This window comes from Danaus plexippus, chromosome 2, assembly GCF_018135715.1.
Source record: "Danaus plexippus chromosome 2, MEX_DaPlex, whole genome shotgun sequence".
In the NCBI taxonomy this organism is placed as follows: domain Eukaryota; kingdom Metazoa; phylum Arthropoda; class Insecta; order Lepidoptera; family Nymphalidae; genus Danaus; species Danaus plexippus.
The window spans coordinates 3447343-3462943 of NC_083537.1; the positions used below are offsets into that span (position 1 = coordinate 3447343).

At 33.6% G+C, this 15601-nt stretch overlaps 1 protein-coding gene across 1 annotated transcript; it reads right to left on the reverse strand.

Moving 5' to 3' along the window:
- Positions 1 to 59: 59 nt before the first annotated feature.
- Positions 60 to 12152, reverse strand: LOC116779493 (activating molecule in BECN1-regulated autophagy protein 1-like). Its single transcript, XM_061529731.1, has 15 exons — positions 11994 to 12152; positions 11517 to 11559; positions 11113 to 11310; positions 9212 to 9270; positions 8875 to 9061; positions 8430 to 8602; positions 7789 to 8092; positions 7393 to 7495; positions 7065 to 7185; positions 3988 to 6997; positions 3736 to 3781; positions 3544 to 3681; positions 3049 to 3177; positions 2089 to 2280; positions 60 to 1857 (listed from the first exon to the last, which is right to left on the reverse strand). The coding sequence occupies exons 3-15, from the start codon at positions 11305 to 11307 to the stop codon at positions 1703 to 1705; spliced, it is 4812 nt and encodes a 1603-aa protein (XP_061385715.1). The 5' UTR covers positions 11308 to 11310; positions 11517 to 11559; positions 11994 to 12152; the 3' UTR covers positions 60 to 1702.
- Positions 12153 to 15601: the final 3449 nt, after the last annotated feature.

The following is a 15601-nucleotide window of genomic DNA, read 5'->3' on the forward strand; positions in this document are numbered from 1 at the left end:
ACACACACACATATATATACATATAATATATATATAAAGGTATAATTGAAAAAACAAACTGCTTTATCTACTATATTAATATTTTTATTAGACAACAATCCACTGTACAGCTTGACATTAAGTATACATACATTTTGCAAATAAAATTTCATGTTTATCACATAAAACCAAATAATATTACACTTGTACATGATATGAAAAAGAACACAATGGATACACAAATAATATGTATTGCAAGATGTTTATGTTATTACACAGCGGGAAAGTAATTGAGTAAGGGGAGAATGAAGTGAGTCGGTAAATTATTTCTGATATTGTGACAAATTTATCATTTGTCTCTGTTATTGTATTAAAGTAGAATGCATAAGTTATGTTTTAAGATTTATCCAAATCCATGGAATTAATTATCATTTTCAAGAAGAGGAACATCTTGTTTCTAAGTCTCAAAATTAAATAAGAATTATTATACAAGTGTTTTAGCAACATTATTTAAATAATCAAAACCTCCTAACTAGTTTTATAGGTACATTAAGAATATGGTGAAGTAGAAAAAGATTTTTAAAACTATTTACAATTATTTAATTTCTCGCAGCGAATGGAACTACAATTCTTATATAAGGGCAATAAAATTTGTTGAGATTGTCAGACAACAATATTCATCTGTTTGTATCGACAAACATAAAACAAAGCTTTAAATAAGAGTACTTATTCTTCACAGTTGTATAAGTTTCATGATAATTCAATAGAGAGAGAAGGACTTTACATTAAATATATATTTTTTAATAATAATTTTAGGACATTTAATACTATATTATGGCTTCTATGACCATGTATCATGTGGCCAGACGTAGAGTGCATATAATTTATAATAATGCAAAATAATCTTTTTAAATAAAAATAAATAAAAAAATTAAAAATAAAACACAGAACTTTTGTAAGCCAATTAACTGAATAAAAAGTTATCGCTAAAAATTTATATTAATTTAAAATAAATATAAGAAAATTATACAACTTTACAAAACAGTTTCAATAAATTTTAGGCACAGATATTATTGTGATGATCATCGTGTTTCTAATACATACATAAGTATGTCTAGGTACAGTGAAGCAAAACAACACTAAGAGATATATATTTTTTATCTATATTACAATAATATCTAATAATTTCACTTAAGTATTCTTTGTGTTTTATGTCATTGTAAAGCAAGATATTGGGTGCATCTACATAAACACTTATGATTTTTAAAACGGTTACTACTTATTGAAATTTCAGTTTACATATAATGCATATTAAGAGATCAATTATACTAAAACATAAATTCATATTCTGTACATGTTTTACACATGTGCACATAATTTAACACATGTACACATGTTGAATTTGTGCAGCCTGTGCTTGTGACAGTCACAAGTCAGTCTGTAGTGAGAACATTGAACATTACACACACACACACACACATATATTTGTGTAATCTTACACTCACCCACACGCTCATTCATTACTAAAAAAACTATGAGACAAACAATTTATAAAGCATGATTCACACTTCGTCAATTGGAAGCTGTTACTTTTGGAATTCATCTAAAACATTTTTTATTTACACATGTTGTTTAATATATCAAATGCTTGAAAAATAAACAAATTTCAGTCAAATAAGTTTTGGTCTATGGGGTGTTTTATTTGGGTCCTTTGGCATGTAAATTAGCTCATAATTATCAGTTGTCCTGTATTATTGGCATATACCAGTCCTTGGCCGGGTTGCGGGGCCCAACGGAGACAATTCAGGCTGGTGAAGCCATGCTCCCATGTCTGTTCCAATTCTTTGATAGGTGATAAACCAGTGCGGCTTGAATTCTCTGAAACATTTTAAATTATAAAACCACATTCCTGTTATAAGAAAAAACCTTTGGAGTATGGGATTGGTAAGACAAGATACCATAACACATGGTTCGATTATTCAGGCTTATTGTTACCCTAACATTAACCAGTAAAATAGTTTAGTGGGGTAGAAAATACATTATATTTTTCAAATTCCTCAAGTAAGTCTACACTGTAGCTGGTTTAAGTATTCCTTAATATCAACTTACCAAGTGGGTCTAATCTGTACAGCAGTGCAAACACATTGTTCCTACTGTGAGCTGCTGATGTGAATCTTCTAGATCCAAGACCTACAGCCAGATGTCTCGCTGTTGGTGACAGTGCCACTGAAACAGCATTCTGTTCCAACACCGCTGTGTGGAGACATTGACCCAGACGGGACCACTCCAAGGAATAAACACCTGGTTGAATATAGAAAAGCTATTATATGTACATGTGATATATTTAGTATGGCAGAAGATGGCATATATATATACATATATATCAAATGTTGGCCACATACTACTCTATTGTATCGAATTTTTTTGAGATTGATTTAATTTTTAAGCTTTTCCTCTGATAACTTTGACGGAATTGTATGTTTGTGTCATTTAAAAAATAAAGATAAACGTTGAAACGATTTTAAGGAACTTTTGTATTTATAATTCGCTGCAGTTGTGTCTCATAAATATCTTTAATTAGGGACCTCTATATAAAATGACAAAAAAATTTTGAAAGCCACATGTGAAGTTGCGAAAACTAATGAAAAGTTTTATTTGCATACAATTTAAATAATGTTATATGGAATAAGTAATATGTTGTTTCAGTCTATATCCCACCTAAAATAATTCTTACACTACAAAAAACTTTTAATTACTTAGTATAGCTATTAATTATAAGATACTTAAGATAAAGATGTACCTTAGGTATATTTGTATATTGAGTACGTATATATGTCCTGTTATAAAAATTTTTTTCTCACCCAAAAGAATGTTATTAATTAGGTTATTAGGTACCAAGTAAATTTAACTGTGATTGGCTGAATCACTTCGAGATGTGCGCAAATTTTTACAACTGCCTGGACAGTTCAGTGACGTTCAGTAATAATGTCATAGTGTGTATATATGTAAAATATTCCCATTATATTAAAAATGAATATTTTATTAATTACTTAATTAAATACACCATACCAAGCCAATGGTTCGCGTTCCTGAGCCGCGGTACTGGTAGGAGAGCCACCAACAGTCTGCCGTCTTTGGATATGTCGATGCTCGCGTCATTGTGGATACGGCAACGTTGAACCACCACGTTTTTTGTAGCTTTGGTATTAATACAAACAGTTGGGTATATTTATCATACTATTAGACGTGAAGATATTTTTTTTCTTTATAATTTTTTTAAGTATAACAAGTTCATGAAATCCAAAAAAATAATAATCTTAAACTTTTTTCCAATGAGTCAAGAATTAAATAATCAAATAATTTTTTATTTAAAATTAAACAATAATGTGACGAGTCCTTACAGGCTGAGTGTGAAGATTAACTTCATTTGTATGAGTTTAGTGAGTTTTAAATAGCTAGTACGTTACTTGCAAGTGTACAGTTACCGTTAGTAATTCACATACAAAATTTATATTAACATTGTATAGAAATATAATTATACTGGACGACTAAGTAAACACCCACTATTGGAGATATCTGGTGTATCGCCAGTCGTGAAGTCCCATGCTTGTACGCGATGTGACGACGCGGGTAAAGCTTCCGATATGATCCCTGCGTCCAGTAAGCCCGCCATTCCCCCCATTCGCCTGGCAGCTCCTAGACCTCCCCCACCCCCACCACCGCCGCCTCCCCCACCTCCCCCCGGCCCTCCCGGACCTCCAGGCCCATCCTCACCCCTCTCCTCATCAACCACCATTGCGTTCTACCAATGAAAAACTCCATTACATCTATTAGAACGGTAGACTTGTTCACTCTGCTTAAACTCTATGGCTTCCGGCTTAATCGTAGTTAAAATCTATTTGATAATTCAAGTAACGGAACTTAGTTGACAGGAAAATATCAAAAAGTTGTATTAAAAAGAAATCGCTCTACATAATTATGTACAAAATAACAATTTTGCTTACTCACTTGGGCCAAAATAATCGGTTGCAGGTATTCATGGATTCTCGGTAGCCGTTGGTTCTGGTTGCCCTGACCATCTTGGTTGCTGATGCTGAGGTCACTGACCTGCATCAGTGGCATACCCGTGTTGCTGATGACCGCGTGAAATTGTCCTGAATCTTCTGAAGGTCTATTAGCAGCTCCTCTAGAGAAGATTCTCTCCCGAGTCAGTATATGAGGCCTGTAGTCGTAGGACGTGAGCGATCGCCGGTTGGGTTCAGAATTATTTTGTAATGGTCGGCTTTCGTGGGGATTGTCACCCTCAGGCTGCAGGGTGAACATCTCTCGCACTGAAGATGGGGTATACAGACGGATGGTTTGCAAACGGCGAAATCTACTTCTAGCAGCATTACGTAGTCTTACAGCTTGCATGTGCGCCATTCTTATTAAATTGATTCTGTGTTCAAACTCATTACTCATTTCCGGAGGGAGCCTTGACGGTCCGCCACGAACGGTACCGGTGCCAGAAAGAATGCCAGACGGCCCAGCTATTGGTTCTCCATTTGCTGGATTGGCTCTGGACGCGCTATTCCTGACACTTAATCTTCGAGGTGTCAAACGCAACGAAGGAATTCTGTATGTGGATACGGGTGGTAGCACCTTTTTCTTAATTAGCGGATGGGCTAACGGATTTGTTCTATGTAGTGCTTTTTGTCTCTTGCTTTCTACGTACAAATCTCGTCTCGTTCTAGCGGTCATTGAAGTATTTCGATTGGCAGCGGCAATCTGTACTGCTAACCGATTGCTCCATCTTTGGGTTGGTTCTTGGCTAGCGGGTGCCGTCGGTGGTGTTGTGTCATCTGTTGCAGGATTTTCTGTAGCTACAGATTGTGTAGTCGAAGACGATCTATCACGTTTTAAACGTTTGTTTGGATTATTTTGACGATCCTCTTCCGTTTCGCTGGATATTGAATGATGCGGAGATTCATCTGGACCGTCCACATTAACGGGACCGGTGTGATCAACATTTTGCAAACGTATAACATTCATTGAATCAACTCTTTGCGGAGAATCGTTATTATTGGAGCGTGGGTTGTACCTATTTGTCATTAGCATCAAACATGTCAATGCCAGCGCCTTTTTTAGAGTGCGTAACATATTTATGATCAGCGAACTCAATCCTCGCTCCTCTAAACACAACATCATCATGTTAAACATAACGGACAACACTTGCATAGCACGCATGCGAATTTCATGCCTTGTCGCACTTATTTCTATTAACCTTGTATATTCCCTGCGTGGTCTATGTAGATATCGTTGAGACATACGACTTGAAATTGGATTGCGTCTTCGGTCTTCTGGCCGCCATCTACAATAAGCTGCTTGAAGTCTCTTTGATAATAATGACGATAAGGATCGTTGGGGTGTTTTTTTTGATGGAGATCTTCCTGATAGTGAGGGTCTATTGTCTTCCGGAACAGCTCTAGACGTGCTAGGCCTGGGCTCATAAGAAGACATATTAGATTGCGATCTATAATTTCTCGTGGCATTACGACTCGCTTCTCCTGTCATTTCAGTCAACATCATACATCTTTCTAAAAGAGATCTCGTGTAATAGTTGGGTAAGTCTTGTCGGCCGGTTTCCCTGTGTAACATTATGATTCGTCTACGTAAATTCTCCCACATGGTACGTAATTCTCGCATTGTAGTGCGGTTCCCGCGTACCCACATATTAGTCAGTTGAGTTGTGTGTTTCTGTAACGCGTTCACACCGCCCCGAACTTTTCTAAACGCTTCTTCTGGTGGCACTGTGGCCCCATTCGTCCATATATTGTTTCCACTTGTGGAAGGTCTACTAGAATCGAAATAGTTTGAACTGTTCTGAGCTAAGTTCTCTGGTTCATCAGATGCGTGACTTGATGTGCTAGGCCCCTCACCTGCATCATTATTTTGTGTTCTCGGTCGATTACGACTACTACTTGCACTTGCTGCTGTAGAAACACTCTCAGTATCAATGCCAGTGTTGGGTGTATTGTCATCGTTCTCGGAGTCTGCTCTATCAGAGGGAGGCGCTGATCTGTTAGACGGTCCCGGCATTTCGGTAGTTCGAGACGATTCTTCTCGCGAGTCTTCTTCTCTGAACGTCGTGTTCGGAGTCCTAAGAATATTTACCTCTGAGGATTGGTCACTATCGGATTCTGAACTCGAAGATAGTATTTCGGGCTGCAAGTTGGAGCTGAATAGGCGAACCCGTGGTCGTGCTCCCCTCGGTCGTTCACTTTCACCGCTATCGTCCGAATGGGCTCTTATATTGACGCGTCTATTCGGAACTTCCGGACCCACGTGAGGTAGACTTGAAGCGGACATGTTTGTGATTAAGTTTAACAATCTCGTTCCGGAATCTCTGAGAATGTCTCGTATTAAATCTAAACTCTCGTTAATCGTCTGCGCGTCAACTGGCGAGCCTTGAGGTGGTGATGACGTTCTTCTGGTTGAATTATTTGTAGGGGGGGTTGTATCTGTAGGCGTATTGCCGTTGGATAATGAATTATTACTCAAAGATACATTTGGAATAGAATTCGAATTTGAAGATGCACTGGTATTTGTTGCTGTGTTCCTATTTGTTGTGTTGGAAGAAGCATCTTCCTGACGGGATCTTGTAGACGAATTGCTATTCGACGGTTGTGAGTCGCTGGGCCTTGGAATAAATACTCTACGATTACCACTCCACCTGCGCGACGATAAATCCAACACAGACGGAGAATTAGGTCTGTATGACGTGAAAATACTGGTACGAGAAGCATTTGGCGCGTTATCGTTGTTTGATTGTTGGGTCAACGGACTGCTGGCGAATGAGACGCGGCTGGGTCGTGGTGTACCGTTTGTGTTTGAAAAAGGATTTGGCAAAAGTCTTGAGGCTCTTTCATTTTGATCGACCGTTCTGAAAGATCGTCCGGGATTTTCGTTGGTGAGCGGATGAAAAGCTGACGGACGCGCACCGAATATAGCAAGTTCCAGTCTCGACATGTTTCTCTCTCTGTAAGAGATTTATATGTATTAAATACTACCTTCATAATAATATTCTGTCACTAACTAGTGTTTACCCAGGAGGTGCCCTATCAAAGGAAAGGGCGTCAAGATTCAGAAGACCGCTACTCCCTTCTTCAGCAGCGTCAGCGGTGTCTTCAGCGGTGTTACTATTACTTGTATTCGAGTTTTGGTTTTCTGTAAAAAATTATATGATAACTAATTAACAATAACTATGTATGTATGCTTATCCAGAGATTTATCTGTCCTCGAGTCATGTGGCTCTAGTCGACTTCGCCATCCCCAGCATACCTCAGAATATGACTAGCTTGGCTAGGGCTTGGACTAGGGCTATTAATTTTAAAACATTTGATGGCATTTTATAGTATTATTATTTAATCATACCGTCATCCAACTGTGTTGTGGCTGTATAGGAGCGAGCCGTGCGTGTATAGCTATTTGCTTCTGGAGCTGGGTCTGTTTCCATTGGATCAGTTCCTCTGTCCGTCTGGAAATTGTCATTTAAATTATAAAACCGTTTCCTCTTTTAACGTCCGTCGACAAATATTATTAATGTTACAGGAATAATCAATTCCATTAAATTTTCCTCTAACTAAAAATTCTTAAAAATAAAAATAAAAATAAAAAATTAAATCCTACAGAATTTAACTAAATTTTAGTTTAGTAAAGCCTTTCCAGCACCCGCATTTTGCTTTTACGAATGCTCTTTGAAAACCTTATGAGATTATTCCCAGAAAAGTTTTTGACAAAACAATTATGTAATACATTGAAACTGCTCACCGTATTAGGCGGCGGTGTGACAGCGAGCCGGTTCCTAACCATGAACAGTCTCTGATAATTCCTGACAAGACTGTCGTACCTCTGTACCAGATACTGATATGAATTCACTATAACGTCCTGTGTCGCCCCAGCCGTGTCTGGTCTATTGCTGCCGTCATTATCATCTGGGTGGAGACTACGGTTGCTGTTGTTTTGGGGATTTGACGGAGCGTGCTGGAGAACGGTCGCGTCTACACCACCCCTTATCGCGCTCAACGATATGCCGGTTATTAACTTGTAGCCGAGAGAATCGAATGCCACGTATCTGTTCAGAAATATCATTTAATTCATACTAAAAAATACTTGTTTATCAATAGCTTCTTTTTATTGCATTTGGACTGTATTTTAACAAACATTTAATTTATATCTGTTTGGTTTAATTTTGCTTTCATGTTCTTGTTACTTTTGCCAAACCCATTACTTTTTCTCTACCTCCACTCTGTCAAGTGTCAAGACTAGCTGGTGGGAAAGGCAAATAAGCAGTAGTCTCTTTTTTTTTGGGGATGATATTTGTGAATACGTGCAATGAAGTTTATTTCATTAAACAATAAACTGTATATACATATCTGTATATTCATTGACAATATAGCTCTGAAACACACCTGACTTTTTCATTGATGTTATTGGTGGAGACCTTAGTCATTGGTGCTGGTTGGCTCCAATCCCAGAAGTATAGCTCATTGTACGTAGCAATCACCAACAACTGAACCCTTGGATGGAAAGCTATCGAGGCTATGACAGTCTCGTTCCTCACATTCCACACTTCACTGCCACCCTACATATAAGGGACTCTTGAAAAATTAATAATAAACTAAATATTTTTATACAAAAACATAATAAATAATAAATATATGGAAATTCGCGGATCATCACAGTTGAATCTGACTTTTATATAAAATTTACAACCACATAATAAATTAGAATATGTATTAAGTAGTAAATACTGTTTTATTTTAATTCCAATATGCTTATTATAATTTTATTGCCTATTCTGAAGATTTTATACCAATACTTCCCGTATATGATGAATGAAGTTTATATACTTACACTCGATATATCCCACACTCTAACTTGTCCGGCAAGACATCCGGATCCTATGAGCTGCGGATGGGATGGATGGAAAGCGATACACCACGGTGTCCGAGGATGACCTTTCAAAATCCTCACATGTTTCCCACTAGCTAATTCTGATACATAGACATTGTGGTTCCCATGCGTTGATGCAACTTTGGTACTGTTTCACAATTAAAAAAATATATAATAAATTTCATATATGAATTATGATATATAATAAAATAATTTTTGGCCATGTACAAATACACAGTTTAATATTGAGGCATAAGATGTAATCGAAAAAATATTAAATTCATATTGTATAACTTACCCATCCGGGCTAAATACCATAAGAAATGTGGATCTCGGATATCCTGGTAAATCACAACACTGTAAATAGACAAAATTACAATTCTATAAATTAAAATTCAGTAACCTCTAGGATACCTGGCAAGTAAGAAAAGAAATTAATTAAAAAAAAAAATAATATATATATATATATATATATATATATATATATATATATATAAAGCAATCACTATTATGCTTATGATTCCAACAAAATGTACCTTAAATAATAGTAATATTTTTTTTTTGCTCAAACATAAAAATATTCTACTGAGTTCTGAGAGGTTATATTATTCTTTCAAAATGTTAAGGTTGTTTAAGAGTAGTTTTTTTATTTCTTAATAAAAACCAATTCAGATAACTCAGTTTAATATTTAAAAGTCTCTGATAAGCTTGGCTAGTTGACTGTTGTAAAAATAATTCATATTGCCTCAAGAATATATTCTCAACTAAAATAATGGGCGGCAGCTGAGCCCCTTCACTAGTACTATATTATGTAATGGACTATTTGTTACAAGGCAATAATTGTTATTACTGGCCCAAGTTGCACAGGCTGTGGTCACAAGGCACCAAACACTAAGCAGTTGCCATTTATCAGTGGAAACTCCCCCTAATATCAACCAAGTAAATAATAAATGATCGCGTTTTTATGTAAAAAGGTATTAACAGTTGTTTTCTACTTGAAAACATACTATTTTCAGATCACCACAAGAAGTGATGAGACAATTCTTTCAGTTAAAAATCGGGGAACATTAATTGCCCTTATCTTGTCTGGGGAGTATATACGACCTTGGTTATATATTTATTCATCATAATTTATAAACCTTTTTAAAATTGAAATAATTTTAAAAGTTATGTCACCAAATGGGTAACAGCCATTACCCAGCTAACCAATAAAGTAACAAATTATTGAGTGATAGAACATTTTCAAGGAGGACTTATTCTCAAAGAGTAAGTGTATTCTGTTTGAGGTTTTTTATGACTATCACAAACAGTTTGTGAAAGGCATTTCAGATGGCCTGGGTCAGATATTTGCTGACATTTGAGACAGAAGAAGAAGAAGACTACTGCAAATAACGAGAACATAATATGCATACATAATAACCTTATTTATTTTCTAAGGAATAGAGCAAAGTCTACAATGAGATAATTATCGTGAAGCAAGTATCAGAATAAATCCGGATAGAAAGAATGAAACACAGACACATCTTTTTACATGAAGTCTAGAAGAAGTCTAGAAGAGTGGTACATCATTCTTATGTCAACACATTATTACTGCTGTAAGAACATTGGGTATTGATACGTTATTGCTATTTCGAGTTATAAAATTTTAAAGAAACTTAATATATTGGTGTATGGCTTAATTGAGGGTTCCATTTATCATATGTTATTTTCTTGTACAAAAACAACTTATCATTTATATGATGTTTTCCCTAATAGTCTGCGACAACCAATTAATGTTGGCTATTTTGTATGTGTGTGCATGTGTGTGTATGTGTGTCTGTGTGTTAATTCATTAAACTGAATAATTTAAGACTTTAGTTATCTTTAACAATATATTGAATCGCTGGGATTATTGTTTATATATTTCTTGTGTTTTTCTATGTGCTGGTAAAAATATATGTGGAGTCTTTAAAAGGCATTATTCCATTAATTAAACTGTTCCACGACTTCTCCACACAGTATCCATAATGTAATAGTTCATTCATTAAATAAAATGTTCACAATTTCTAAACATATATCCCAATCTGAATGAAGCCATATTATGAAGAAAGAAAAGAAATATTTTATGATCAATTTTTTTTAAGTTAAATATATATGTGTTTTAAACCATGAAACTTGATATTTTATCAATAGTTCTACTTATTTTAAATTAAAACTTACTCGTATCTTAAGAGGCTTTTGTACAAGTACATCCTCAGCAACATTCTCAAGTACTGTCTTGTTTGACGGTGAGTTCGGAGCATTGACTCCCCTCTCCCGCCACTGCCAGCTCCGTGCTATGTTGCCAAATGTCGGTGGTTCATCGATCGGATCATTCTTACATCCCAGCCATTCATTGTCAATAACTGGATCCATTACCTTGACATAATTTTATTATGTAATCTTTAGTTAGATGTCAATAATATCAGGTCAAATATCAGCAGGTTGTAAAAGTTACTCTAATGTTTGATGAATAAGATTGATTTCTTTTTACACCAATATGAAGTGGAAAAGTTTATGTTTTTAAAATTGAATATAAAAAAAGCATACAACTGTCTCAATGGTCAGCCAGATCTAATAGTTACCTTTTTAAATTGTGATAGGTGAAGAATAAGAAAAGTGAGAAATCTGAAAAAGAAATTTATTGAATATATGAAGATATTTACACTTTCTTTATTATTATCAATAGAGTAAACACTGTTTCTTTATTGTAAATTATATAAACTCTGTATATTATATTGATTGATTACATTAGATACAAAATTTATATATAAATTATTTAAAGGTTCATATTATTTCATTATTAGATGTTATATTACAATATATACGGATAAATTTGTAACCTTTATCATATTGTAATATAAATATAGAAGTAAATGTTCCGAGAGCCATATTGAATTAATGGTTATATATTTTAAACCTTTGGTTGATATACAATAACCAATATATTTCTCTAAATACAGCATTAGACTGAAGCACAGGTCGAAAGTGTATCGGTCAAAATAATGTACACAATCTGTCGATTAGTCTTAGCTTATGTGTCAATAAACAATGGTAGTTACCTCAATCATATTTTTGAAAGTTCGTGAAGGCTTATAATTTATTATTCACTTCAAGCGATTTTATAAGTAGAGGTTTCAACTGCATTTATTTTATAAAAATTTGCGCTTTAAGGTGTATTTTATTCTCAGAGAACTTCAGCAAACATTCAGCTGCAAAGTGTCAAAATTTACTTTGCGTTCATAAACCGCTTTAAATGTAGATAATAAATATTTGAAATATGTATGTAATTCCGATTTTATCCTCGTCTTATATACTTTTTCTTGATTAATAAATTGATCATTGGAAATGTAATGATTTTTATTATTTTTATTTAAACATAAGAAATGATAGTGAAAAAAATAGGAATTGTAGAAAAAATACTTTTGATGGAAATAAGTATTTATAAATAAATAAATTTCTGATTTATAAAATTTTCTAAAATATTAACAAGTATTCATTAAAATTATATTAAGAGTATCAATAATGGTTGATATAAATTTGCAGATTAATAGAACGGGTTACCAGAAAAGGAAGAATTGTTTTATACTAATTTTGGCTCTTTCAAAAGATAGTCTAACAAAGCAAGATATTCATATTATATTAACCCTTTCATAAAAGGTCGAAAATAGATATTCGTATATATTCATGGAAATAATAAAGTAACAAAAACACAGATCTTCAATTTAATCTGCTCTTATAAAAAAATCAATGAAAACCTTCTGAATTTTTATTTTAATAACAAAATATGTTCAAACACTTAACAATTACACGTTTGAAAGACATGATTTTTAATTTTAACATACCTAAATTTTATTACAAGTTCACGTTTAAATTTTAACTGGTAATGTTAAACTGACTGATATTTTTTATATTAAATTAGTTTAATATAGATAAAGGTTTCGTTGACTTTTTCACGTTCTGAATTTAACATGTTCATTTCGTTTTTTTCATAAATAACAAACGAACGATATCAATGTTTTTCTATCCAATAAAACCTGAAGGTTTTGAAAAACATTTTTAAATAATTTTGTTTTTATCATTTAATAGATATATAAAACCATTTTATGAAGAAAGGTTCTTCATAATGACTTTTATACATTCTAATTTTATTATAGATTAAAATATTTATAATTGAATTTTCTCATTTGGATGACTGACCATGGGTTCTTCGCCCAAAATTTATTACATATCAAAGAATTTTGTGTCTGGATAAGCTAAAACATTAAAACGGCTTCCGTTTTTAAATCAGAGACATTGAATCGTCAATACTCACTCTTCTACGTCCATTAACTTCCTACATACGAAAAAGCATAATTTATAATTTTCTAAGCGTGTTTTTTGATAACGGTAATACTTACTTATAAATACTTGTCCTTAAGTGAGATGTGTGCTTGTTTCAAGTTTATAATAATGGATAACTATTCTTTGATTTGAATTTTGAGTATAAGACAAATAAAAATATATGGATATCTTTTAGCAGCTCAGTAAAAATAGCTATCTGAGCCATCTCATATATTTATTTTTAACAAAAGGTTCACAAAACAATTAGGCCTTCCACTTAGTACTCCGCTGTTACAAATTTAAATTCTGTGTTTCAGTCTGCCTAAAAGTTTAGTAAATTCGAAACAAGTTTAAAACTACCCACAGTTAAGATGTAAGTTCAACGCTGTTTTAAAACTAGAATGGAAAGGTCAATTTATACTTATTAAGCTGGTAGGATAGAATAAACATTTTAAAAATCAAATAAAGCCTCTTTAGATATTAGAAACAGGCAGCATACATTTCTTTTGTTTATATCATTAGTAAAAACCGCCGTGAAGTATGGTTGGAACATCATAAACAAATCTAACCGCTTGAATATTCCGATCTCAAACGGCTTGCGGTAGAATGCTAGATTGTTTCCTTTGAGAATGCGCGGCACGTTCATCTGTTAGAGCATGTAACAAGGAAATTAAGAACGACTTGTCATAAAGAAATTTCTTATGTCGGAGCCATTTTCATGCTCTTTGATATGAACATGGTAATGGTAGCATGCAACCAATTGTAATGAGTTCTACCTTCATCTTATGCGTAATTGGTTTAATCCTCTTAACAAGCCTCCATTAGAATTTAAATTTATGGAGTGAATGTTTATATATATACCAATATTTTCATTAAAATATTAACTTGTATTTACTTATAGTTAATGCATTCATAAAGTAAATAATTTCATTATATAAAAAATTTCAATTGATGTGATAAATTAAGGTTGTTTAATGTACGTCAGTTTGAGTCGAAGTAGGAATCATTACTTTCCAACACCATATGGATATCAAGATGAACATACATTATAGACGAGGAAGCGCGGCATTTCCCAAAATTTGATTCTCGGCAATTTCGCTCACGGAATAGATTATTTTTTTTCCAGAAGAAATGCGTCGCTTTCCTTGATTCAATTTTAACAATACAATCTAAATATTACGAGGTAATGCGTATGATTTATGAATATACATAATTTTACATGAAAAAAAGTTTATATATCATATATTTCATGTAATATATCAAATAAGAATGATGAATTATCTTCGTTGTTGTTATTTTAACGTGTCGGAAAATTATTAGGTATGTATCTATTTAGAACGTAATGCCGGGATAGAATTAAAATATAAGCAGAATCCATTTTTATTCGTCGTCTTATCCTCGTACTAAACATTTCCTATGATGATCCGTGTATGATTGAGAGCGATCGTGCGTGAAATGGCTTTTCCGAATCCTTTCTCAACCAGACCTAATATTCAACATACACTTAGATACGCCTTTTACTAGGATAATTAAAGTGATACATTTTAACCAAGTGTGTAAAATTATCGTAATTAAATAATGTTTTTGTAGGTATTCTGTAAACTAGTATTACAAAAAAAAAAAAAATACTGAAGCGCTCTACCACTATATTTAGTCAATTAAATGTATATTATTTTATTTCTATTTATCTACAGTTCTTATACCGGTTTTGGGTCTCAATCGTTTCTTTTTATTAATCTGTAAATTCATTATATCAGAACTTTTTTCATAGTCATAAGTAATTCGAGATTCAAATGAATTAAAAAAATATTATTTATAAAGTTTTCTAAACACAACTCGTAATGAAATGTTTTCATTCTGCTGTTTTTATTTACAACTAATATTTAAATCTAGACGAACGAAGTCGCGGACGAAGCTTGTGTTACTTTAAAGTACGTAATGCTTTGGTAAAGTTGTATCCTATTTTAAAACAGTATCGTTGTTCTGTTTGTTAAGATCGACGTCAGCCAATTTGCCGGAAATAGAGCGCTCCTGTGTCTTCAGTATTCGCCAAGCGCCTACTAAAACATTCAGTTTGCTCAGAAGTAGATACTGAAAGATATAATATAGATAAAGATTTTCTGTTTTCGAATATCTTCAAACTATAACTGGTTCAATTATATGTGTAACTAATATTAAATAGCAGTTCAAGATTTCGCAGAGCAGATATACCTATAATTTTGGTTAATATTATATTCTAAATAGCCTTTTTGACCTATTTTTAACGGTCGGTGGTAGAACCTGGCTGTGGTAAAGTGACCACAGGTCGAAAATAGGCTCTTATAGGCTAGAAACATAGGAAGTACCA